The 25,276-nt window shown below is 41.6% G+C and overlaps 1 protein-coding gene across 7 annotated transcripts; it reads right to left on the bottom strand.

Moving 5' to 3' along the window:
• LOC124111606 lies at window positions 1-25,039 on the bottom strand. Of its 7 annotated transcripts, none has more exons than XM_046471373.2 (3): window positions 24,944-25,039; window positions 1,489-1,741; window positions 1-608 (listed from the first exon to the last, which is right to left on the bottom strand). In XM_046471373.2, the coding sequence occupies exons 2-3, from the start codon at window positions 1,702-1,704 to the stop codon at window positions 288-290; spliced, it is 537 nt and encodes a 178-aa protein (XP_046327329.2). In that variant the 5' UTR covers window positions 1,705-1,741; window positions 24,944-25,039; the 3' UTR covers window positions 1-287. The 7 variants fall into 7 exon arrangements, with proteins under 7 accessions (XP_046327329.2, XP_046327327.2, XP_046327328.2 ...); XM_046471371.2 differs by lacking the exon at window positions 24,944-25,039 and adding an exon at window positions 24,760-24,933; XM_046471372.2 differs by lacking the exon at window positions 24,944-25,039 and adding an exon at window positions 24,694-24,933.
• Between the last annotated feature and the right edge of the window lie 237 nt (window positions 25,040-25,276).

The following is a 25,276-nucleotide window of genomic DNA, read 5'->3' on the forward strand; positions in this document are numbered from 1 at the left end:
TTTCCCGTAGCAGCCCAGACGAGCCTGCAGACCACGTGCTGATTCATTCAGTCGTACAGAGATCACTTACAGCGACATAACAACCCAAGGCAAACACATCAGGGCTAGCTGCCACGTTGAAGTTGCATGAATCGTATTGAGGAACCAGTGGGGGTAAAGTCTGCGTTTTGCCTTGTATAAAGTTATGTCATCCCGAATGTCCAGTCGTAGAAGCATATGTTGGCTTTAGTAACCCATGTCACATTAGTTCATGCTCCCCGAAAACAACTCATAATTATCACTGTTCGTCAAACCAATTCTTTGCTCCCGCGTCTTCTCGCCAACGCTGCGAGATCTCGCGATGTCCTCATAGAACATGTTCGAGGTCTAAATGTGTCATCATCTTCTTCGGTCTCGTCAACGTCGTTTAACAAGGTCACACTAGATGATGGACGAACGACAAAGTTATCCAACAGATAATCGTCCATGTCGTGAAAATGAACATGATGTTTAGATTGGTGTTGATTCGATGTTTGCTCTTCTGTCTTCGGTCTCTGAAGGGAATGGATGGTATCTTGTATATTAAAGAACTGTCTCTTCAGCAGGATGTCATGTTGGCGAAGAAGGATCTGCAACAGGACATTGTATAAATGAGAAGGACCTGGAATTATGGACAATTGAGGGAATACTGAAAATAATACAGTTGTTTGGTACGGCACAACTCGCTGTGCACCTTCGGGCGCTCGTATAACATATGTGTTAGCATTAAATGGCCCTAGTAAGTCAGACCCGTGAAGATCCGGGTTAGAATAGGCCTTCAGCAATACATGCTTGTCGTAAGTCATCGGGAGGTCAGGCTCGCTAACTTGGTTGATGCATGTCATCGTATCCCAATTGCGTAGATCTATCTTCATGATATCAATCACTGGATTGTCCGGTCAAGAATCGATTACTTATTGACAGTCATATAGCTGGAATATGGTTGAATGTGGCGTTAAACAACAAACAAACAATCAAACAAACCCTACAAAGTCAGTATCATTACCGAGGCCCTGGGTTTCACCTGGTACACGTGTACGAGCTGCGTTATTTTGAGCTTTCCTCCATAAAAAAACCTGACACATCGTGAAAAAGCTGAAATACTGTTCAAAGATGTGTTAAACCCAACTCACTCACTAACTGGCATGAAAGCATGACTTAATGCAGGATGTTTCAATACAATTTCAAACTATAATATATTACTCAATTGATATTTTCATATGACTTCAGTTAATCGTGACAAAATAGGTAAAATGATGTAAAACAACATAAAAACCAATTGCAATATACTAAAATAAACTTTTGCTTTGTCAAACCGCATATCGGGGTTGAGAATACAAAGATATTCGCCTTGACCCTTGTTCCCTTCGACTTATTTTAATTAATGCTTTATTCCCACGCCACGAAATAACTAATGTTGTTCAAGGTGGCGTTATATCCAACACATTCACAAACACAAACTCAGTTTACCAGCTCCTGCTTGACCCACAGCATAGCTTGCATGAGGTCATCCAGGCGATCTCCCAAACCTTCTTTCTGCACATGCGCCTGACTGATCTTCCGGGTCCTGCCGTTGAGAGTTGTCTCCCTGCACACCCTCTCGTATCTCTTAGGTAGCTTCACTTGCCCAGGGAGACTGGAATGTCGAATAGGGATGATTCCCGTGTTGATGTCGATATCGTCCATCAGAGTATCCGGGGCCTCGGCCTGCTCCGAGATCAACCTGTGGCAGACAGGGTAGTAGTGTTCAACACGGTCGCAACTGGTGTGATAAGAGGAGGTCATTTATACCCTTAACTCATTGGAACTTGATAACCCGGCAATAACTAGATAACTTGATTAGATAAGACTGCGTCACAAATTTCATACCGTGTTTCAATTAGACGGTTAAGAAAGTCAACCGACGTATACGTGCTCATCCCTCATACAGACCCTGAAACAAAAGTATACAATACTTTGGCAAGTCTAGATTTCTTCAGTGTAGCGCTGTAATTGTACGTCATTGTTTCGGCTTGATTGAGTACATTTATTTAGGAAGTTCACGTAGTCTCTAGACCCGTGAAGATCCGGGTACAGAAGATGTCTTCAGCAACCCAGAGACGACTAGAAGGATGGACATACCAACAATCTTACAGAAGGATGGACATCCCAACAATCTTACAGAAGGATAGACATCCCAACAATCTTACAGAAGGATGGACATACCAACAATCTTACAGAAGGATGGACATACCAACAATCTTACAGGATGGACATACCAACAATTTTACAGAAGGATGGACATACCAACAATCTTACAGGATGGACATACCAACAATTTTACAGAAGGATGGACATACCAACAATTTTACAGGATGGACATACCAACAATCTTACAGGATGGACATACCAACAATTTTACAGAAGGATGGACATACCAACAATCTTACAGGATGGACATACCAACAATTTTACAGAAGGATGGACATACCAACAATCTTACAGGATGGACATACCAACAATTTTACAGAAGGATGGACATACCAACAATCTTACAGGATGGACATACCAACAATTTTACAGGATGGACATACCAACAACTTTATAGAAGGATGGACATACCAACAATCTTACAGGATGGACATACCAACAATTTTACAGGATGGACATACCAACAATCTTACAGGATGGACATACCAACAATTTTACAGGATGGATATACCAACAATCTTACAGAAGGATGGATATACCAACAATCTTATAGAAGGATGGACATACCAACAATCTTACAGGATGGACATACCAACAATTGTACAGAAGGATGGATATACCAACAATCTTACAGGATGGACATACCAACAATTGTACAGAAGGATGGATATACCAACAATCTTACAGAAGGGTGGATATACCAACCATTTTAAAATACGGACATACAAGTGAACATATGAATAGAAATCCCGAAACATTTAGACATGCTTACCCGCTGGTTTCAACAAGATATACGTTGTAGACAAGAACTGAACTGTACATTAGTCTCCAAATGTAACGTATACACAGCCTTGCGGAGTCCCTCGCGTAGTCATCAGGTGCAACAAACTGCTAATGTATCCATTGTATGGCAACATGCCCCACCGTACCTTTTGCCCTGTAGCTTTAACTCATATCTTGATAAACCAGGTTCACTGATATCCTACGTTAACGGGTCCTATTTCTTTTTTCGAGGGTACTGACCCTGGTGTCTACAGACCACTGCGTGCATTCATGTCTCTTTACAAACAATCTATTCTGCACTTTCAGTGAAACATGTCGGTCCAAAAGAATGAGTGTTGCTTCTCGCGTACCAAGGGAACTACAAGGTGTAATAGGTGTCTTCGAACATAAAGTCAATTAGGTTTGTATAGTGGCGTTTCACCTGGTACACGTGTACAAGCTGCGTTATTTTGAGCTTTCCCCCATAACAAAAAAACCCTGACACATCGTGAAAATACTGTAATACTGTTTAAAGATGTGTTACACCCAATGTGTTTAGTCGCGGCCCGGTTCTGTATTAATACTGCACATGACCACCGTGACTGTCGTTTTGTTTGTTTGTTGTTTACCACAACGCTCAGCCATATGATGGCGGCCCGTAGATAATCTGGACCAGACAATTCAGTGATTGACATCATGAGCATCGATCTACGCAAATTGGATGCGATGTCGGGTGGCATGCATCAACCAAGTCACTTAGGTCTGACCTCACGGGTATCACATATAATAGCTACGGCCGTTTGTAAACAGTGGTTTGTCATATAGACCCAAGTTGCATGTCGCTGAAATGAGTGAATATAGTTTTGAGCCGCTTTACTAATATCCCGGTCGGGAACAGCAACAACGAGTTTTACATCTTGCATGCATCTATTTTGGGAATCGAACCCGAGACTACTCCAAAGGTAAACTTCAACGCTACGAAATTGCCCCCACACTTCGTTGAAAATTTGCTGAAGAGCAAAAACAAATGTGCATACCCACTTGTGATTTATCTTTAGCACAATGAAAAAAATCACCAGCGTAAAATGCCAACTGACAACCGCTATAAGAACGCGACCTTGTAACCCTCCCGGAATACTATGACCCCCACTCCATGCACTGTGTTATACAATGTTGTACATGCTCCGAGAAGATGACTCATGCTGCACGCTCTCATATACTTGCAGGCCGTCATATGTTGCAAGGGCTTCTCATCCAAAGAATGTCAAGTAATAGACCGCTATTCAGTGAAAGAATCCACACGTCTTCACTCGAAAAGATATCCCCTTGCACATTAATCCACGCCATTGCATAAGATGGTTCAAAGGCTTGGGAAACGCGCGTTGTAGGGCATGCTTGGCGGTTTGGGTCACGTGATAATAAATCACGTGACCAGACATGACTCCCTGTCTGTCGTTTTAAACCCTTTTTATCTGGACTATTTTAATTAAAGATATGTTAACACATTATATATCAAGCCGTAATAGATCGTTGCATTTCCCTGACAACTGAATGATGGATTATGAAACTTTACTTATATTCACAGCTGTAACGAAAGCATTTCAAAGAAGTGCTATAAACTGTTCACATGATCAGAATCTGAATAATCTATGCGTATAATGGTGATAAAGTATCATCGCTTATGAGCTTATTATTCACATTTTATCTCTGACTCACCTAAATAATACATCTGCACCATATCTGCACCGTGCCTTTTGACAGGCTTTCAACGAATGTGCATTTAACGAATGAAAGTGTGAATGTAACGGGATAGGGCTGAACCAGCATCGCTTTGAATAGGACTGCAACAGCCTTTCGTGCTACCGTAGCTGGATGATGATCGGCTAGGCAGCAGTGAGTGAGTGAGTGAGCGAGCGAGCGTGGGTGGGTGAGTGAGGATGCACGCTGTTTAAGCAACATGTCAGTTGCAACACCATGTGCCAGCTTCGAGGAAATCCACAAGTAAGGCATGCTGAGGACAAGACGTTTACCATTTTTGTTGTAGGGTTGATTGATAAATTCAAAGCCTCACACAGAATTAATTGCACGATAATGAAATATGTTGTTGTTGACATTACATGATGTCATAGAGGTATATCCGCACAAAAACTGAAGTCAATTGAGCACATTGTTTCGCTGTAAAAAGTGAACGTGCAGTGATTAAGTACTTGCAGAAAAAAGGGTTTTACACCAAAAGCAGTCAATGAAGGTCTGAGTGCAACACTAGCAGGGGAGGGGAACCATTGGTCCGAGTCGTGACATAGGAATATCAATGGACCGGCACGTGGTAGTACCAATCGACCTTGATAAAGAACTACCAATGGACTGTTACATCGAACTACCAGTGGAACGTGACGAAGAAGCACCACTGGACAGTGACCTAGAACTACCAGCTCGACTCAAAATTATTCAGTAAAAAAACACCCACGGTGGTACAAGAGAAAAGTTATCAGTTTCAGCAGAACAATTAAATATAAAGCAAGACGGCAGGATAAGCAATATGACATGAATATACACAAATAATGGACTTTTAATTTTTTAGGAATTTTAATTAGCATGGAAGGTATTATTTGAAGTATAAGCTCAGAGTGTACATGTCGTAAAAAACATGACTCTTCAACGGTGAGTGTTTGTGTGATACGGCCAGGTTGCCAGGCATAATATACGTGTGTATAGTTGGCGACGATGGTTGACCCCAAACTGCACACGCCATGTTTTTAAGACGTATTGCGGCTTTTAATCTTCCATACTTGATATCTGTAACCGTGCCATGAACATTGCTGACCTCGTCATTCTGGGTCACAGTCTTGACAGCCATGCACGTTCATCTCGCCTCAACAGAAAGGCTCCACACACGGCAACGCTGTGTGGCGACATCAGTACAGGATTCCGCTGTGTGAATGGTTTTTGTAAGTAAGTGACAGCAGATTTGTAAACAATCCCTGGTACATATTACAGAAGTTTGTGTTGCAAATAAATGTTTTATTAAGGGCTCCATAGCTCAGACCTTCCCCGGGAGTGGGAGAAATGGTTTAGCCTGACCGTATTGTATTGCACGTCAACGCAGCTTATACATGTGGGTTGGATTTTACAAACTTGAATATTTTTACTTGAATAAATACCATCGTCGCGACATTTCGGTTAAGATATGTAGACTACACGCTTGGGGAATGTGTTGTACAGAAAAGCAATACTGAGATCTTCCGAAATTATCACCGACAAATATTAGATATGTATATTATTTTTTGGTATTGTTTAACGCCGCACTCAGCAGTAGTTCAGCTACATGTAAATCGAGTCTGGACCAGACAGTCCCGTGACTGACATCATGAGCATCGATCTACGCAATTAGGATATGGAAACATGCATCAAACCAAGTCAGCGAGCCTGGCGGTAGTCTACGACGAGCATGGGTTGCTGAAGACCAATTCTAACCTGGTCCTCAAGGGGTTAGGATATATACTATATAAATATTACCTAGCTATTAGGATTTGAAATTAATTTTGCAAATTATTTGCAGTTTCGTGTTGTTGTTTTAATTACATGATGAAAGGTATTATTTTGTAATGATACATGAATGGTTTTATTTTGTTATGATGCATGACAGGTATTATTTTGTAAGTGACATGTAACTAGATTGGTAAACCGTTAATCAGGTCGATAAACTGTTTTATCATATGCAAACATACATCACAGAATAAATAATTAGCCATTTTCCGGATCGCTCCGTGGTCTAGTTGATAGAGCGTCTGTCCGAAGATGTCAAGGTCAGTGGTTCGATCCCCGTTCGTGTCATTCCAAAAGTCGTTAGAAGATGGTACTTGCTGTTACCTTGCCTGGTACTCGGCATGAAGGGGATAAAACAAGGACTGGTCGGTTCGCAGTCAATATACTGTCTCTGAGTTGGATATCAATGTCACACACACACACATCCACACACGCGCGCGCAGGTCGCTATATAAGTGCAATAATCTTAAACGCGACGTTGAACCCCGTTTCACCTCACCTCATTAGTCAGAAGTATATTACTTTTTAACTTGTCACTGAATCGGAGGATTGGATAGATAAGCAGTCGTAAACATGTTTCCGCAGTAAAATATATATTTTATAATAAACAAACTAACAATCCTGTTTTATTTACCTATCAATCTGCCTGTACAGCATGAAAAACATCCATCACAGTACAACACAGAACAACACAGTACAACAGTAGTGGCAGGTGCGTGGCGGCACACATGGCTGAAATAGACATCTGACTGTCAACTAAGTCGTGCCTATTTCACTGAAATTGATGTGGTGGGCCCCTCGCTGACAGCTGGTGCCGCCTAATGACATATATGCCATGTAGATGGACGATAGGTAAAACTGTGTCTACCGTACACATGCGGCTTTAGAGGTGTTCTGTAAAATCACACTTCACCACAATTACATAACACACCCTTTCCCCATTACACATAAATCTCAAATCCACACTTTTACTTGTCAAGTTACTCATTTTGGAGACCCGTGAAGATCTGGGATATAATTATCTTCCCGAGGCAAGTGCGTTACCTGACTATAAAAATCCAGTTTTCACCCTTGCCGAACTAGGCTGGAATTACGATTTATGTCCCTCCTGTTCACCAATAAAATTCCATCTCTCTTATCACATGCATTTGCTTCAAACAAAATGGCGGCGCCCAGTCAAGACGATCTGATCGATAATCAAGATCTTTATTCACATTTGTAATAAAACAGGTCTTACCCCGCGAAGTGAATTAGATCACTTGAGCACCTTGATTACGAACATGAACAGATTTGCGAAATAGCTTTCGACGCCAAACTGGCGGTACACATGCTTTGCAAATACTGCAGTCGATCGAAATATGCACGTTGAAATCCATGTTGTTTACAAACCGGATGTTTAGTTCGTTACGCGATTTTGATTGGACTATACATTGACTCGTTACTCCAACCAAAATGTAATGCCGGAATTCAATCCAAGTTTGGCAAGGATGGAAAGTAGACATTTATGGTCAGTTAACTCCCGTGCCTCGGGAAGATGGGATAGAATGGGTCCTCAGCAACCCATGCTTGTCGTAAAAGGCTACTGTGCTTGACATAATCGGGTGATGACGCGATCGGGTGGGCAGGCTCGCTAACTTGGTTGATACATGTCATCGTATCCCAGTTGCTAGGATCAATGTTAACTGGATTTTCTGGTCCCGACTCGATTATATACAGACCATATTTTCAATATTGCTGAGTGTTGCTTTAAACAACAAACATACAAACAAACAAACTCATTATGTAATATAAGTGTATTATAAGCACTCTGCATATCAGTGATAAAGTTGACCTTGACCTAATGACCTTCTCTCCGAGGACGATAGACGTACATTCATCTTTATGACTACATACCATATAGATTTCGAGCATTCTGTCGCACTGATGAGCCAGGTGCGCACATCATCCATCATGGCTGCTGTATATAGTATGTACTTGCCGGAGCAATGCATTCAATTTGGAACTCGTAGGCAGTGACAGGAACCGCGAGCTGACATAATATTAATCAGTGTTAATTTGAGGCTATCTGTCGAATGTATGCTAAAAACTGCCTATTGGACAAAGAACCACATATGACTAGTTCTCCAGTGTTGGGCCTCCTTATTTCTGTATATGTTACACACGTAAGTGGTAATTAATTCTAACATACTGTCCGGGGGAGAAACATGTATGCGTCATCTGGAACTAACTATGAACCAATCTCCTATCATGATATACTTCTGGAAACTATTTCAGTAGTTTCTTAATTTCTAAAAGTGAAACATATCAATCATCAGGTAAGGAACGAGTCCTCATATAATACAAGTTAAATGAAAGGAATGGCATTATCTTAAGAGTATGCGTAAAGACTTACATGTCGATATTCGAGTATCGATATAAATGGTCTAAGAGTGATTTGTAGAACAAATACATCGCATGCTCTCGAACCCTAACGCCAATCGTTGAGGTAACAAATCAAACGAAAGACCACACCAAAGAGAAGGAGATTTGATTTACTACGTTGATAAATAATATGGGAATGGCAGTACTAACATAACGGTGTTGTGAATGTCAACGGAAACTATGGGTATCTGTGCTTATATATATACTGACGAATTTCTATCTAGGTGGCCGTATTATGCGTCAACAACAGTATAAAACACAGGGACTAACACATGTTGTTATCAAAATGACTTCAACAGTGCATGGTATATGGCTTGTTACATGTAACCGTGATATACGCTCTATGATACACACATGTGATACACGCTCTGTAACACACAGCTGTTACATACGACTTGTTAAATGCAACCGTGATACACAATCTGTTATATACGCATGTGATATACGCTCTGTAACACACAGCTGTGATTTACACTCTGTAAAAAAACAGAATACTGTCTGTAACACACGACTGCACAGGATATATTTATGATCTGTAATATGCAGTTGTATTATAGGTTTTCTTAATACGCAACTGTCATGTATAATGTAACAAATGTTATATTTGGGATAACACTTTCTTAGTAAATTACAGATTCTCGTACTTTTGGGGAGTTAAGTCCCGTCCGGCATTGTGTATTCATGTCATGTACGATGTCTGTAACAAACGTGTGATAAACGTTATGTAATATGAAGCCATGATATACGACATGTAATATACATAAGGCCAGTTACACGCAAACGACATATGCGGCCTGTAACACGCAGCTGTGACATAATAATACACGCATCCGTAGTATTCGACCTTTAACATACACGACATACGGCCGGTGACACGCAATCGGCCGGTGTCACGCAACCGTGATATACGGCTTATAACATACAAGAGATTCGGCCTGTGACACGCAACCGTGATATACGGCCTGTAACATACGCGACATACGGCCGGTGACACGCAACCGTGATATACGGCCTGTAACATACACGACATACGGCCTGTGACACGCAAACGTGATATACGGCCTGTAATATACGCGACATACGGCCGGTGACACGCAACCGTGATATACGGCCTGTAACATGCACGACATACGGCCTGTGACACGCAGCCGTGATATACGGCCTGTAACATACACGACATACGGCCTGTGACACGCAAACGTGATATACGGCCTGTAACATACGCGACATACGGCCTGTGACACACAACCGTGATATACGGCCTGTAACATACACGACATACGGCCTGTGAAACGCAAACGTGATATACGGCCTGTAACATACGCGACATACGGCCTGTGACACACAACCGTGATATACGGCCTGTAACATACACGACATACGGCCTGTGACACGCAATCGGCCGGTGACACGCAACCGTGATATACGGCCTGTAACATTCACGACATACGGCCTGTGACACGCAACCGTGATATACGGCTTATAACATACACGACATACGGCCTGTGACACGCAACCGTGATATTCGGCCTGTAACATACACGACATACGGCCTGTGACACGCAGCCGTGATATACGGCTTATAACATACACGACATACGGCCGGTGACACGCAACCGTGATATACGGCCTGTAACATACACGACATACGGCCTGTGACACTCAACCGTGATATTCGGCCTGTAACATACACGACGTACGGCCGGTGACACGCAACCATGATATACGACCTCTAACATACACGACATACGGCCTGTGACACGCAGCCGTGATGTACGGCCTGTAACATACACGACATACGGCCGGTGACACGCAAACGTGATATACGGCCTGTAACATACACGACATACGGCCTGTGACAGGCATACGTAGTATTCGGCCTATAACATACACGACATACGGCCTGTGACACGCAACCGTGATATACGGCCTGTAACATACGCGACATACGGCCGGTGACACGCAACCGTGATATACGGCCTGTAACATACACGACATACGGCCTGTGACACGCAACCGTGATATACGGCTCATAACATACACGACATACGGCCTGTGACACGCAAACGTGATATACGGCCTGTAACATACGCGACATACGGCCGGTGACACGCAACCGTGATATACGGCCTGTAACATATACGACATACGGCCTGTGACACGCAACCGTGATATACAGCCTGTAACATACACGACATACGGCCTGTGACATGCAACCGTGATATACGGCCTGTAACACGCAACCGTGATAAACGGCCTGTAACATACACGACATACGGCCTGTGACACGCAACCGTGATCTTCGGCCTGTAACATACACGACATACGGCCGATGACACGCAACCGTGATATACAGCCTGTAACATACACGACATACGGCCTGTGACATGCAACCGTGATATACGGCCTGTAACACGCAACCGTGATAAACGGCCTGTAACATACACGACATACGGCCTGTGACACGCAACCGTGATCTTCGGCCTGTAACATACCCGACATACGGCCTGTGACACGCATACGCAGTATTCGGCCTGTAACATACACGACATACGGCCTGTGACACGCAACCGTGATATACGGCCTGTAACATACATAAAATGCCACCAGTGGTGGTTTCTATGCGAATGAAACTGAAACTGATATACAGGCTGTAACAAGCAGGCGGGATATGCGATCGACCTGTAACACGAACCGTGATATACGGCCTAAAGCATCCACTGTGACATCGCCCTGTAACTCGCAACTGCGATGTGTGGGCTGTTACACGCAGCTGTGATATAGGCATGTAACTGACAAACAAAGTGTATTCGGTGAATGTGATAAATAGGAGGTATTAACACTAGGATCAAAAAGCCGGTGCAGTAATCCTTCATATATTAGAGCTTGCTACGATGTTATTTAGTAGATAAAGGTGATATTTATGGGTCATGGGGAGATTGATGGCCGGCGTTCGTTTTTGGGGAGCGTGTTGTCAGTTCTTGTATTTCGATAAACAAACTGATAGTGAGGGGTTGTTGTGCGGCAAGGCAAGGTGCTGTTATTAAATTAACTTATTAATATTGAGTATTAAGAAATCAAAACATGTAGAATAAAGATATAAATGTATATTTTGAAAACATAATAACGTTGGTATGAACGTATATGATATATTGGTTTGACGAAGAAGCTGTTATATATTGTGATATGTCAAATATACGTCAAAACGTTGAATAATATTGGATTTTGTTATTGAAATTTATCATGTTACTGATAAGGAATCTAATATTATTCACTGAATAAATAGGCGATATAGATATGAGATCATGAACATGTAAGATTAGAAATACTAAGCTGATATTAAACAGTTTAAACATTCAGTATGCGGTTTCGTAGAACTCATTATATGTTGGTAATGATAAATTGGATAAAAATCTGAATTAATTAAATATATAGTATAGGAAAATATATGTAAAAAAACGTACCTTGTTATATTCGCTGAATAAAAACCGAATGGTATTTATTCACGTCGGAATCCGCGTCTATGTGTTAACGGTTGTTGAGCGGAAGGTGTACAGTAAACATGAAAAGCGTTCAACCAAATGAAAATGATTATTTCCTTGTAATGATGTGTCCTGAAATTATTACCTGCGGAGATGATTGTTTCTCACCTGTCAAGGTATGGGTGTGACATCCTCATCTCAGGTGTAAACAGGATCCGAGTGAAATATCATCTGACAAGACCACAAACCCCGTCTGTCGCACAACACCCAAGGGGCATAACCCATAACCTACTGAAAAAACACCACGCTCGACTAACCACAATTATTTCACAAATAAAAAAAATACACTCTCAGTGATAAGTTGCACTGGATGTATATCCGCCAGGTAGGTAAGCTGGCCTTTTGATCTAACCGCGGTGGCATTTTAGTTCAGGTGGAAATACGAGTAAAGGACAATTTTCAAGTGACCTTTTGGATATGTTAAAACACTAACCTACGACGAAGGATGTCACGTTGGGTGTACCTCGGCGCCCCGGGCTAAATGCTACACTAACAAATGTGGGTCTGTCAGTGATTTCTATAGTCAGTACTTTGACTTACTGCTTATAAACACCTGTAAATTTGACCCGAGTCCCTCAAGGAATAATGGGTCAGTTCCGAATGCTGTGAAAAAATCTTAATAGCACAATATTGTCAATAACTCCCCAATGGCAAATTCAAAATGATTGCATTCCTTTAGTGTTTGTCACTGTGGCTTATACAAATAGACCATCACTGTATTATTTTCACGTTAGATGGTATGACTTGACGTTTTGTATGGCAGTGTCAAGGGCGTGTATTAGTCATAACAGTTTGTGTGACGGGGTGTATTTTATATAAAGGGGCATCCGTGATCGCACGGATTAAAGCTGTAATTCTCATGTTCAAACAAGTGAAGCATATGCCCATTGCAGGTGTTAGGTTCACAAAGCTTTAATGTGGCCCCTTCATACATAGTCTGAAGGGAGAAGACTCGTTAATACTGCCCTATATTTTTTTATGATTGAGATGAGGGCCACACCATGCAGAGGGCACGTTTAGCTGAAGGTACGGTTATAGTTATACTGCCGTAACAAATTGACTTATTTTTCCGTAACATAAGGTTACAACTTCGAGGCTTGAACTTTTGTCGATGAGGGTTGATATTTTATATCACAAGACACTCCGGGGAGATTCTATTTATCTTTAAAACATTCCAACTTTTGTCAGTTCGTCAGCAGTAAATAACCAGTTTCATGAGTGTAGACAGTACTGGTACCCAGTTTCAGCAAAATCTTTATCTCCAAGGCTCGCATTTAGGTAGACCTGCACATCAGAACTGCCAACTCTGGAGATATAGAGAATCTCACCCTCGTGTCTTTTGATATCAAATATATCAACACGAGTTGATAAAAGTGGAAAAATTCCGAGGCTTGCCGAGGATTTTTGCCACTTTTATCAACGAGTGTTGATATATTTGATATCAAAAGACACGAGGGTGAGATTTTATTTATCATCCAACATCATTCTTCCAACTTTTTCAATTTGTAGACAGTAATTAGCAGTGTCTTCGGTGTAAAAAGTACTGCTAACAGCTTCAGTAGCTGAGCCATTAGTGATGTCATTTGATTGTGACGTCATGGTAACCAGTGACGTCACAATGGTCTGCAAAGCATTGTGATGTAATTTCATTGCAGCGATATCTACAGTGTAGATATCGCTTGATCTAATCCAAGCGATATCTCCTGTGGGAGCCAGTTTTGGATGATAAATAGTGGATACAGTTTCAGTGGCAGAGGGATTAATGATGTAATTTGATTCTGACGTCATGGAAACCAATGACGCAACAGTGGTCTGTAAAACATTGTGATGCAATTTCATTGTATCGATATCTTCTAAGAATCGCTTGATCGTACCCAATATCTGCTGTGGTAGCAAGTTTTGTATGACGAATTAGTATTTATACTAATCATTAACATTTGATTATATTTCATATTCAAAAGAAGTGTTGTGTTTCAGATATGAACATTGATCTCGCCAAACGGGTAACAAGTGCGGACCAATGCCGATTTGTAGTGCTACCCCACTTAAGCACAGTATACAGAATCCGAGCCGACACGCGCACGCACGCACGCACGCACGCACGCACGCACGCACGCACGCACAAACACACACACACACACACACACACACACACACACACGTGGATGCACGTCGCTATGTAAGTGCAATAATCTTGAACGTGACGTTAAACCCAACACCTCACCTCACCTCACCTCACCTCCGTTATGCTTCAAAGAATTGAACTTAAACGGTTGTGTTTTGTCTTGCCCGACATATACAGTAGATCACATGAAAGAACATATGTTTCCCTGATGTCAACATCAAACAGTCATCGTTAATACTTCACAAACAAATGTTAATATTGACACACAATGGACATCACACTGAACATATTGAAGGGATCGGAAACAAACGATAGAGTGGCGTTAATATTACGTCTAAGGTAGGGGGTCTAACATCAGGATTGAGTAATATGGCTTTCCGTTAATTGATAACTTTTTGTATTGCTGTCAGTATTGGATGGCAATGCATATAGACCTGTGATTCGTTCACAGCAAGCTACGTCCCCGTGATCAATGCGAACACTAAAGTCGTGCATGCAGGGGGTGGAATCAAAGGCTGTTTACATTGGGTGTCGGGTTGGGCGTGGTGAAGTCTCGGGCAATTTAGCAGAACATTATTCTTCTTATGTACAAGAATATAAACTATGTAGTGGTCATCTGATACCGTCAGGAGTTTGTGTTTCTGTTTTGATTCAGCAATATAGCGCCGTGTTCTTTATAAATATAAATATATACATAAATGTTCTAAGTGGCACCAGCTTATTAACATAGGTGCTATTTATGTTTTGCTCGGTGAAGTGTCTTGGATAATGGGTATTCCAAAGCAACACGACACCGCACCGCACCGCACCGCACCGCACCGCACCGCACCGACGCATTTCATCGCATAGTATAGCATCGCACTTTTCCGCACCGCTTCGAAACGGAAAGTACCATGTGACAATGTTTGTTTATTTGTTTCAGTAATAATCCAGCTATATGACGGAGGTCTATAAATAATCGAGTCTGGACCAGGAAAACCAGTGATTGACATCATGAGCATCGATCTACGCAGTTGGGATACGATGACATGTATCAACCAAGTCAGTGAGCCTGACCACCTGATCCTGTTAGTCGCCTCTTGCGACCTAGCATGGGTTGCTGAAGATCCATTCTAACACGGATCTTCACGGTTTCATATGACAATGAGCCGCTCTACATCGCATCACAGCGTACCACACTAAGAGAACCCGGAGTTTAGGTTTTTCCCCACTGAATCAGCACCTACAAAAATATATATCATATATATATCCCCAAAGCCATGCTGTCAGATGATGGTTGTCATGTTAACAGACCGTTAATCTTGATGGTGCTGACGGGATAACACCGACTCATTAGTACAGAACAAAATATTGAGTGAGTGAGTGAGTTTGGTTTTACGCCGCTTTTAGCAATATTCCAGCAATATCACGGCGGGGGACACCAGAAATGGGCTTCACACATTGTACCCATGTCGGGAATCGAACCCGGGTCTTCGGCGTGACGAGCGAACGCTTTAACCTCTAGGCTACCCGACCGCCCCTAGAACAAAACAGAGGTTTATTACACTCAGAACGCATTAGCGATTTAAAAGAGTGAGATAGTTTGATTTTACGACACTATTAGCAAAATTCCAGCAGGATGCATACACACAGAGTGTGGGAGGCTTGATTTTCGCCGCTTTAAGAAATATTCCAGCAATATCACGGCGGGGGAGACCAGAAATGGGCTTCACATATTGTACCCATGTCGGGAACGAAAAGGGGCATTCGGCGTGACGATTGAACGCTTTAACCACTAAGCCACCCCACATATACATAGAAGCAAATATATGGAGTATTAATGTTTGTGTTTTTTTTGTGGTTGTTTGTTTGTTTTTTGTTGTTTTGTTTTTGTTGTTGTTTGTTTTGGGTTTTTTTGGTTGAAATAGCTAGTTTTTAGTTTCGCACACTTCATCATGTCCCACATGTGCACGCCTTGCCCTCACATCGCACTGACCTCGGCTGACCCAGCGTGGAGTGCTGTTTTACTAATAATCGGTATAAGCCACAGCAGGACACGGCAGTAATTATGAGGTTATGGTTTCCGTAGGTTACTGCATATAATCAATAACACAGTAGAGTCTCCATGCAGCCTTCACCAGACTCCGGTCACAACATAGTCCTAGTCGTGTAACAAAACTGTACATAGAAAACAACAGTAAATAATAATAGTGAGTTTGTAAATCAAATAATAAATATTCCATATGAAATAGTTTCTTTGTTTATTTTGTGGTTCCATAACGCCGCGCTCAGCAATATTCCAGCTATATGACAGTGCATGGTCTGCAAATAATCTAGCCTGGACCAAGCAATCCAATGGTTAACATCATGACCATCGATCTACGCGATTGGGATACGATGCCATTCATCAACCAAGTCAGCGAGCCTGACCACCTTGTCCCGTTAGTCTCCTCTCACGTCAAGCGGGCTGCTGAAGACCTATTCTAACCCAGATCTTCACGGGTACGAAATGGTACTAAAACAACATAAATATTACCAACTAAGAAGTAATCTACAACACTAGATTTCATAATAAAATAGACGTTGTTTTATAAACACTGGACGTATAATGATAAAAATGGACGTGATATTCCAACACAAGACTTGACACTACGGATCGACCATTTGGTCTGAAAGGGTTGGGCGGGGCGGTGGTGGTCGTGGTGGTAGGGATAGGGGGGTCAGTTTTCCTCAGGCATGTTCACCATGCTGGGTGTACTGAAAAAAAAGGATATGTCTTGAAAAAGTGATCCAAATCATATCCGTCTCTAATCAAAATTAAAGACCGTGAATATTTAATGACCGGTCCCTCACACCACAAGCAGTAAATAAGCATCATGGTAATCTAGGACATGGGTTCATATCTGTGATGTCATCACCGCTGACAGGATGTGAGGGGAAATGGTCCACGTTGATGAAGGAAGGACACTGAAGAAGGAAGTGATCTGGGATGAGTGACCTTGTCAGTTCCATTTTGCTAAGTGATTAACGGATAGCGTTCCCTTCGCAACCAACTGCTATTGACGTCGTATGTACGGGAATATTCGGTTTTGACGTACTTAAAATAATTCTTGGTGTTCATTTTGTTACTTCATGGCGCCTGTTCATAATTAAGTGAGTGTGTATAGTTGTACGCCGCTTTTAGCAATATTCCAGCAATATCACGGCGAGGGACACCAGAAATGAGCTTCACACATTGTACCCATGTCGGGAATTGAACCCGGGTCTTCGGCGTGACGAGCGAACGCTTTAACCACAAGGCTAGCCGACCGCTCCCTGTGAGCTCACAACGTATATTATAGCAAGGTTCAGTTGGAAGCATTCTCTAAGCTACCCGACCGCCCCTCATAATTAACTATAGAGATACATATGTAAGCATTATGTCATTATCTCCATTATCATCGTCGTCATCATCATCATCATCATCATCATCAACCCATCGCCATTATCATCATTCTCATCATAGTCATATGACTCTTTAAGATAGTATATGCATAGGTTCCTGTAAGACGGTCAACAACATATCTTCTCGTCATTTGTTATTGACAAACCAAGATTATGAAAACCGAACTTCATAACCTCCCTCGCTTACACAAACATTCAGTCCAGAATAATGTTCCCCATGATATAGCCATTACTTCATCCATATGTGAAATACCTACATTGCTTACTTAATAAGTTAAACATTTCCTGCAAATCTAAACTGGCTAAATATCAAACGCTGCAGGCGGGGTCCAATCGCACCAAACACCATTAACTAATCAGCGTCTTCAATAAAACCAACCTACCACCACGCTAGATTTAATTTTTTATACCGTTTAAATGTCAATTACTTTTGGCTACGATACTGACAAGGTTTTCAAGCCTCAGACGCCTGGGAGACATAAACTTTCAGGTTCCTTTGTGACTGGGAGCCGGTCTAGTTTGTTTAGCTGGACGCTACACTTGTCTTACTCCAAGCAACATCAACATGTTAAACATGACAGTTAGTGTTAATCTTAACACTTACCTACAAATGTGTTTATTTACCTGACTACAGCTTCCTAATTACACTGAAATTAAATACCTGTCGCGTATTATTCTGGGATATATCTCACAGATTAAAGCTGCTCAAATATTTGTGTGTGGCTTTCAAGTCAAGTTAAGTAGTGATGATTAATACCCGTGAGAGCACGAGCACCATTCCATGGTGACTGTCAGCTATCCATAGCACATGTCAGTTAAACTTGATGAACTTTTTTATGCTGTGTGTATGTCCATGTGCATCGTGTATATTCTGCATTCTGTAAATCCCCTTTGTGATTGCTCTTACATAAATCTGTTTGTCGTTATGGTGTTATTTAAAAGCAGAACTTATTCATAGTGGTTTTATAAGCGGTCGCCTGATCAGTGCCTGAGTAAGAGAGCAGGGTTCAACGCCGATTTGAACCGTGTTTCAGTTATAGTGAATGAGTTGGGTTTTACGCCGCTTTTAACAGTATTCCAGTCATATCACGGCGTGTCAGCTTAATGTGGGAGGAAAGCCCGAAGTGATGCAGGTCTCAGACGTTTACCAATTCGGTGAATCCCACGAGCACGGGTATGGTGCTGACAAACCTAGAAACATAATCGGGGCGAACCGGGATTCGAACCCTCAATCATAGGTTTCTGGCGTGCCTAACTCTGCACAGCGAATCGCGGCGCCTTAGACAACTGGGCCACCCGTGTCCCCTGTTTCAGTTATATCACAGCGTGTCGGCTTGGTTTGGAAGGATTTGTTTGTTTGCTGTTAAACGCCGCAATCAGCAATAGTCCTGCTTTATGACGGTGGTCTGTAAAAAATCGAGTCTGGGGCAGGCAATCCAGTGATTGACATCATGAGCATCGATCTTCGCAATTGGGATACGATGACATACATCAACAAAGTCACCGTGCTTGACCAACCGATCCCGTTAGTCGCCTCTTACAACAAGCGTGGGCTGCTGCATGAAGACCAATTCTATGGTTGGGGAGGGATGCCCAATTAAAGTACAAGTGAGGCATTCCTAGACATTTACCGGTTTGGTTATATCCACGAACACGGGTATGGTACCTTAGGATCATAATCAGGGGACAATCTAGGATACGAACCCACGATCACCGGATCCTGGCTCAGCTAAGTGAAGCAGCGAGCTTAGCCTTGACCCCCGTGCTCCCTGATTAAAGTGACTCATTGAAATGTTTTAAAAGAGCATGTCCATCTTATTATACTCAGATCTTAGTGCTCGCTCCCGATAAACAAAGCCAGCACTAAGATCTGATTTTGATGAGATTGAAGAAGAAGCAAAAACACTTATAAATAACTTCGTAATAAAGTTTGACAGGGGTAACTCGTCGTTAAGCAAAGTTACATCCCTTAGAAACCAGGATCCGCTAATTATGAATTATATACCCGGATTCTCCCCAATGATACGATGCTTGGTTTAAAACTATGGGTGTGGCTTCCGTGGCAAATATGCACGACTCTCTGCCACTCTGGACTCACACGCTGAGTGTACAAAACGTGTATGCCTGACACGACAATTGAACAAAGCGGCAAAGAACTCCAATCTTCTACAAAGTGCATTAACTATCCCCTATACCAAAATATATTTTGACGCCATGTATACAAAGTCACAAACTGAAAGCCGGTAAATGCGATTTGATGAACTGTCACTTCATATACATCTGTACGCATTCCAGGACGCCGAGATAATCTTGGATAGGAAGTGTAAATTCAAGATGATGGATGAGAGACTTTTCAGGCTTTCTAGGCACTAATGGAATTACGCGGACAGCGAGATTTAATGAGATCCAACGAGATTTAACGACATCACGAATGGGCGTTCCCAGGCGATAGTGTTGCTTTTTATGTGATCGATGTTGTAAGACTAGTTTAGACACAGTTGTATGACACATGATGTGATAATACCGTTACACACAGCGTCTTCGCCGTCATTTTCATAGGGGGCGAAATCGAGATTAACTTTGGCGCCATCTTGAATAACATTGTTTTGAATCTGGTGGTAATAATTCAGTTCGATTGCCGTCAAAGCCAGGCTGTTTTATTACGTCATAAAACTACTGTATTCAAGGGGTTCAGCTAAGCATAGGTAAAAAACTAGGACGGTTTTACAACACGTAGTTTACCGTCAAATATAATGACAGTGTACTTTATAAAGTGTCCGTCGCACAGTCTTTCTCAACCGTATTTCCTGCTGTCGGCATCGTATCTGAGAAAGCTTTCATGCAATCTCGTCACTGACATAACAGGAAACGTCAACAGTATCGGTGCCTGAGGCAATCAATAGTGTAGCTGGGTCGTCGTTTACATCATTAGAGAACATCTTAAGTCAAAATCATCTACTGTAACATCTTCAGTCAACACCATTTACTGTAACATCTTTACTCAACATCATCTACTGTAACATCTTTACTCAACATCATCTACTGTAACATCTTTACTCAACATCATCTACTGTAAAATCTTTACTCAACATCATCTACCATAACATCTTCAGTCAACATTATCTACTGTTACATCTTTAGTCAACATTATGTAATCTATGTAACATCTTCAGTCAACACCATCTACTGTAACATCTTTACTCAACACCGTCTACTGTAACATCTTAAGTCAAAATCATCTACTGTAACATCTTCAGTCAACACCATCTACTGTAACATCTTTACTCAACATCATCTACTGTAACATCTTTACTCAACATCATCTACTGTAACATCTTTACTCAACATCATCTACTGTAACATCTTTAGTCAACACCTTCTACTGTAACATCTTTAGTCAACACCATCTACTGTAACATCTTTACTCAACATCATCTACTGTAACATCTTTACTCAACATCATCTACTGTAACATCTTTACTCAACATCATCTACTGTAACATCTTTAGTCAACACCTTCTACTGTAACATCTTTAGTCAACACCATCTACTGTAACATCTTTACTCAACATCATCTACTGTAACATCTTTAGTTAACACCATCTAATGAACCAACACGCATCGTCATCGCAGTTTGTCGATTCATACAATCAGCTAATTTCAGCAATCAGCCATCAGCCATCTTCTCTCCAGCCTGCCCTACATGTTTCTCCTGATGGATGTAATAACTATCTGTGGTGATACAGCCGCATCCCCATCCCAGTATCATTATGGGATCACATTCTAAAACGGCGCCAGTGCATAAGAAATCTGATCTCACATTAAAAATGGAGCAATCAACAAACCCATTAGAATAATTCAAACGTAATTTACTGTTCTAATCAAATTTTCAAGTCGACATTCAAGACTTGCACTTTATGAATGAAGATAACGATGATGGAGATGAAAGACTGTTTCACACCGAGCTACTCCGTGATTCACCGAGTTATTGCAGTCATCCCAGGCCAGTGTTGTAACGCTTGACGCGGCTGAGCGACAGTAACTCCTGGACAAACAGGGGTTCATGCTTCGCTAGTTATTGGTTATTGCAATAAATATTGATCCACTACAGCTCTGTTTTACTTCACTACACAATGATTGAGTCTTTTCTTTGGTGAAAATTAACACTTTATGCATGGTGTACCATAAATGTTTACATAATTCATTCACAGAATATCATGTTTTAGATATGCATTGTCAAATTTTAAGATCGGCATTTCAAGGGTCTGGTTACAGATCTGTCGGTGAATGCGTGCTGCTTCTCTAATGGAAACGGAGCATAAAACACACGAGAACGTGTTCCTGATACGCCTTATACACTCGCCAAAACACGATGTATTGTAACCAGTGTCTGTTTCATTGGGATACCCGGAGGCTGGCACGTGCAGGAGAAAATCTGTCAGTAGTACTCGTTTGTTGATGAAGGTCTTCTGACCACGCTGATTCGTAAACAGCATTGTCCAAGTCTACATTGTAGACTATTAACTATTAATTCCTATAGTCTGAGACATTAAAGCATCTGATAACAATCCATATAAGGCGCGTGCACCTGTAATAATGAGTTCACGCGATGAATACGTCATTTTTTACGTAATGTACCACCATTGTTGACGTAATGCAAACATAATTGCTGACATGTTTATGACGTCACACTCACAGTGACGTCACAGCGTATATTAGCATACCGGTATGTCCTCAATGGGTATAGACTATCATACGGACATATGTGTCATACTGATTTTGCGAATCGTGTGTCAGAATTCTTGTATTTCCCGAGCGAGGGTGATACATGAATTGTTCCACGAGATTTGTAAAATCAGTATGGCACACATGTGGGTGTAATAATTTCTTTATTACCCATTATTTCTTTATCCCTTTGAGCTCCCCTTACACTGATCACCGCTGTCCTAGAAAAACACAATTAGTCGAATACGTCAGCAATCTTCAGCTTTGACGTCGTTTCTAGTGTGACGTCATTCCGATCTTACGTCACAATAGATTCGAATGACGTCAACAATGCCGTCCGGGTGAGGAAAACAATACACTGGTGCGCGAGAAGTGATTTTTGCTCGAGTCAACATACGATTTTTATGTACTCGGTTATTTCTAACCCTATGGGTAATATAACACACTGCTACGTCTTCACTATCATGTATGTGATTCTGATAATCAAGAGATTGTTACTTTCTTGTGTGTATCAGATTGTAGTTCACCACTTTCACTCGTTTCGCACAAATATTCTTACACGTGTTCCGCAAAATCTGTAATATATATGTATGCAGATGAAATCTACACCTCGTACTAGTTAATGCGGTAAAGCCCATATACATGTAGATGATATCGATCCCTCGTGCCTTTCAAAAACTACTTTTTGCATCGCATCAGCACCATCTTAATATCCTTTGGTCGTAATATAAGACAAACATAGGTATATATATATACATGCATCAAATATCATTTCTATGAAGGGGCGGTGGGGGAGCCTAGTAGTTACAGCGTTCGCTCGTCACGCCCAAGGCCCGGGTTCAATTCCCCACGTAGGTACAATGAGTGAGGAAAATGAGGCCATTTCTGGTGTTCCCCGCCGTGATATTGCTGGAATATTGCTAAAAGCGGCGTAAAACCATACTCACTCACTCATCTCTACTAAAAACGCAAATTAATTCTTGATTAATTCCCTAACGTCTTGACACATGCAAACAGTCAACGTACCAGGAATATTTCAACACAGGCTCTAAACCGTTGTCGACAACCTGTACTCATTTAACCGTGTGAAACACGTCACCAAACAATAGTGTTGAAGCATATTTCAAATTCTCACATTCCCTTGTCATTAGTTTTCAGTGTATCAGCACTAACTTGCTTACCTACGCTGCGTCCACGGACATTTGAACATCGTCTACACCAAGCGTCGTGTCCGCGAAGTATGTAGGGTTAACTCTTGCTAGGAAATCGATCGTTTGAAGCATAATGAAGTCATGGTTCAGCATGTGATTGATTGAACTTGCTTTTACACCGACGGTTACAGTCAAATATACAAACACAATTCAGTCAGTGATGTGTTTGTAGGTACATAGTCTTTGTTGACAACGACTTGTATATCTACCGTGAACAACGTGTGAACGCTCGCTGCCTTCAGTTAACTGATCAATGACTTTTGAGAAGGTGAAGTGTTCACTGAAAAGATGTAAACATTTCCCATTCGCCTCTTTACAAATGTATCTGTACGGGGGGTCTTATTAATGGGAGAAATAGAGAATTACACACCCGAGTAACGGGTTTCTAGATAAAAGATATGAATATTATATACATTAATACATATAACACATAAATAATGGTTTCCCTTTATCCAACTGTTGTAATATTGGTTATTACCAGATCAAAAATCTCACACTTAACATTTCACTATTAAATGGGTTACAAAGCAAATTTAGACATAAGCAATGACTCGATTAATATTTCTGTAACACATACCCAATACATACATTAATGCATGTGCTCTGCACGTGTAAACGCGCTATGGGTGGCTCTGAACAAAGCTGTCATGCACGGGACGCACGTGTCGTGATCTAATAATAACCACACGAGACATGCTGCATCGTAATTCTGACAACATATCACTCTTACCCCGTTCCAAGATGTCCCCAGGGGTACGCAACCCAATCCGGAACGCTCCCTCAAAGAAGCACGCACCTTTTTGTACAATCCATTCCTTCACGTCTTGCGCTACTCAATACTCTCGCCCCTGTCTGTACGGGAGGCAGCGGTTTGCCATGACTGGACACCACTGCAGGACTGTAACTCTTTCTAAGTACAGCTGTGTCTATCTGATGTCCCACATAGCATTAAGCCTGGCCAATAATTAAGCTAGTCTTACCCTGTAATCGTTTCCGTATCGCGGCTAAGGCAGGAGGGAAAAGCGACGACTTGTTGGTCGAGCAACACACCGCCGACTGTCGGATGCGTTTCAGTATAACATACGATTTGCCGAGTCACTAATGCCTTTTTATTTTGCGGAACGAAACAAGTGTATTATCAGCCATATTAATTTTTTTATATTACAGAGTAGAGGCGGTGGAAGTAAGTGTTGTCTAATTCGAAACTGTGGAAGTTGGTTTTGAGTACGAAACAAGGAAATAATAAAATAAGGCCAATATTTTTTCAGTACGAGCTATGATGTATAACTGACTGAAACTGATTTTACAGCTGG

The sequence above is a fragment of the Haliotis rufescens genome, unplaced genomic scaffold, assembly GCF_023055435.1.
Source record: "Haliotis rufescens isolate VD_foot unplaced genomic scaffold, xgHalRufe1.0.p SCAF_2, whole genome shotgun sequence".
In the NCBI taxonomy this organism is placed as follows: domain Eukaryota; kingdom Metazoa; phylum Mollusca; class Gastropoda; order Lepetellida; family Haliotidae; genus Haliotis; species Haliotis rufescens.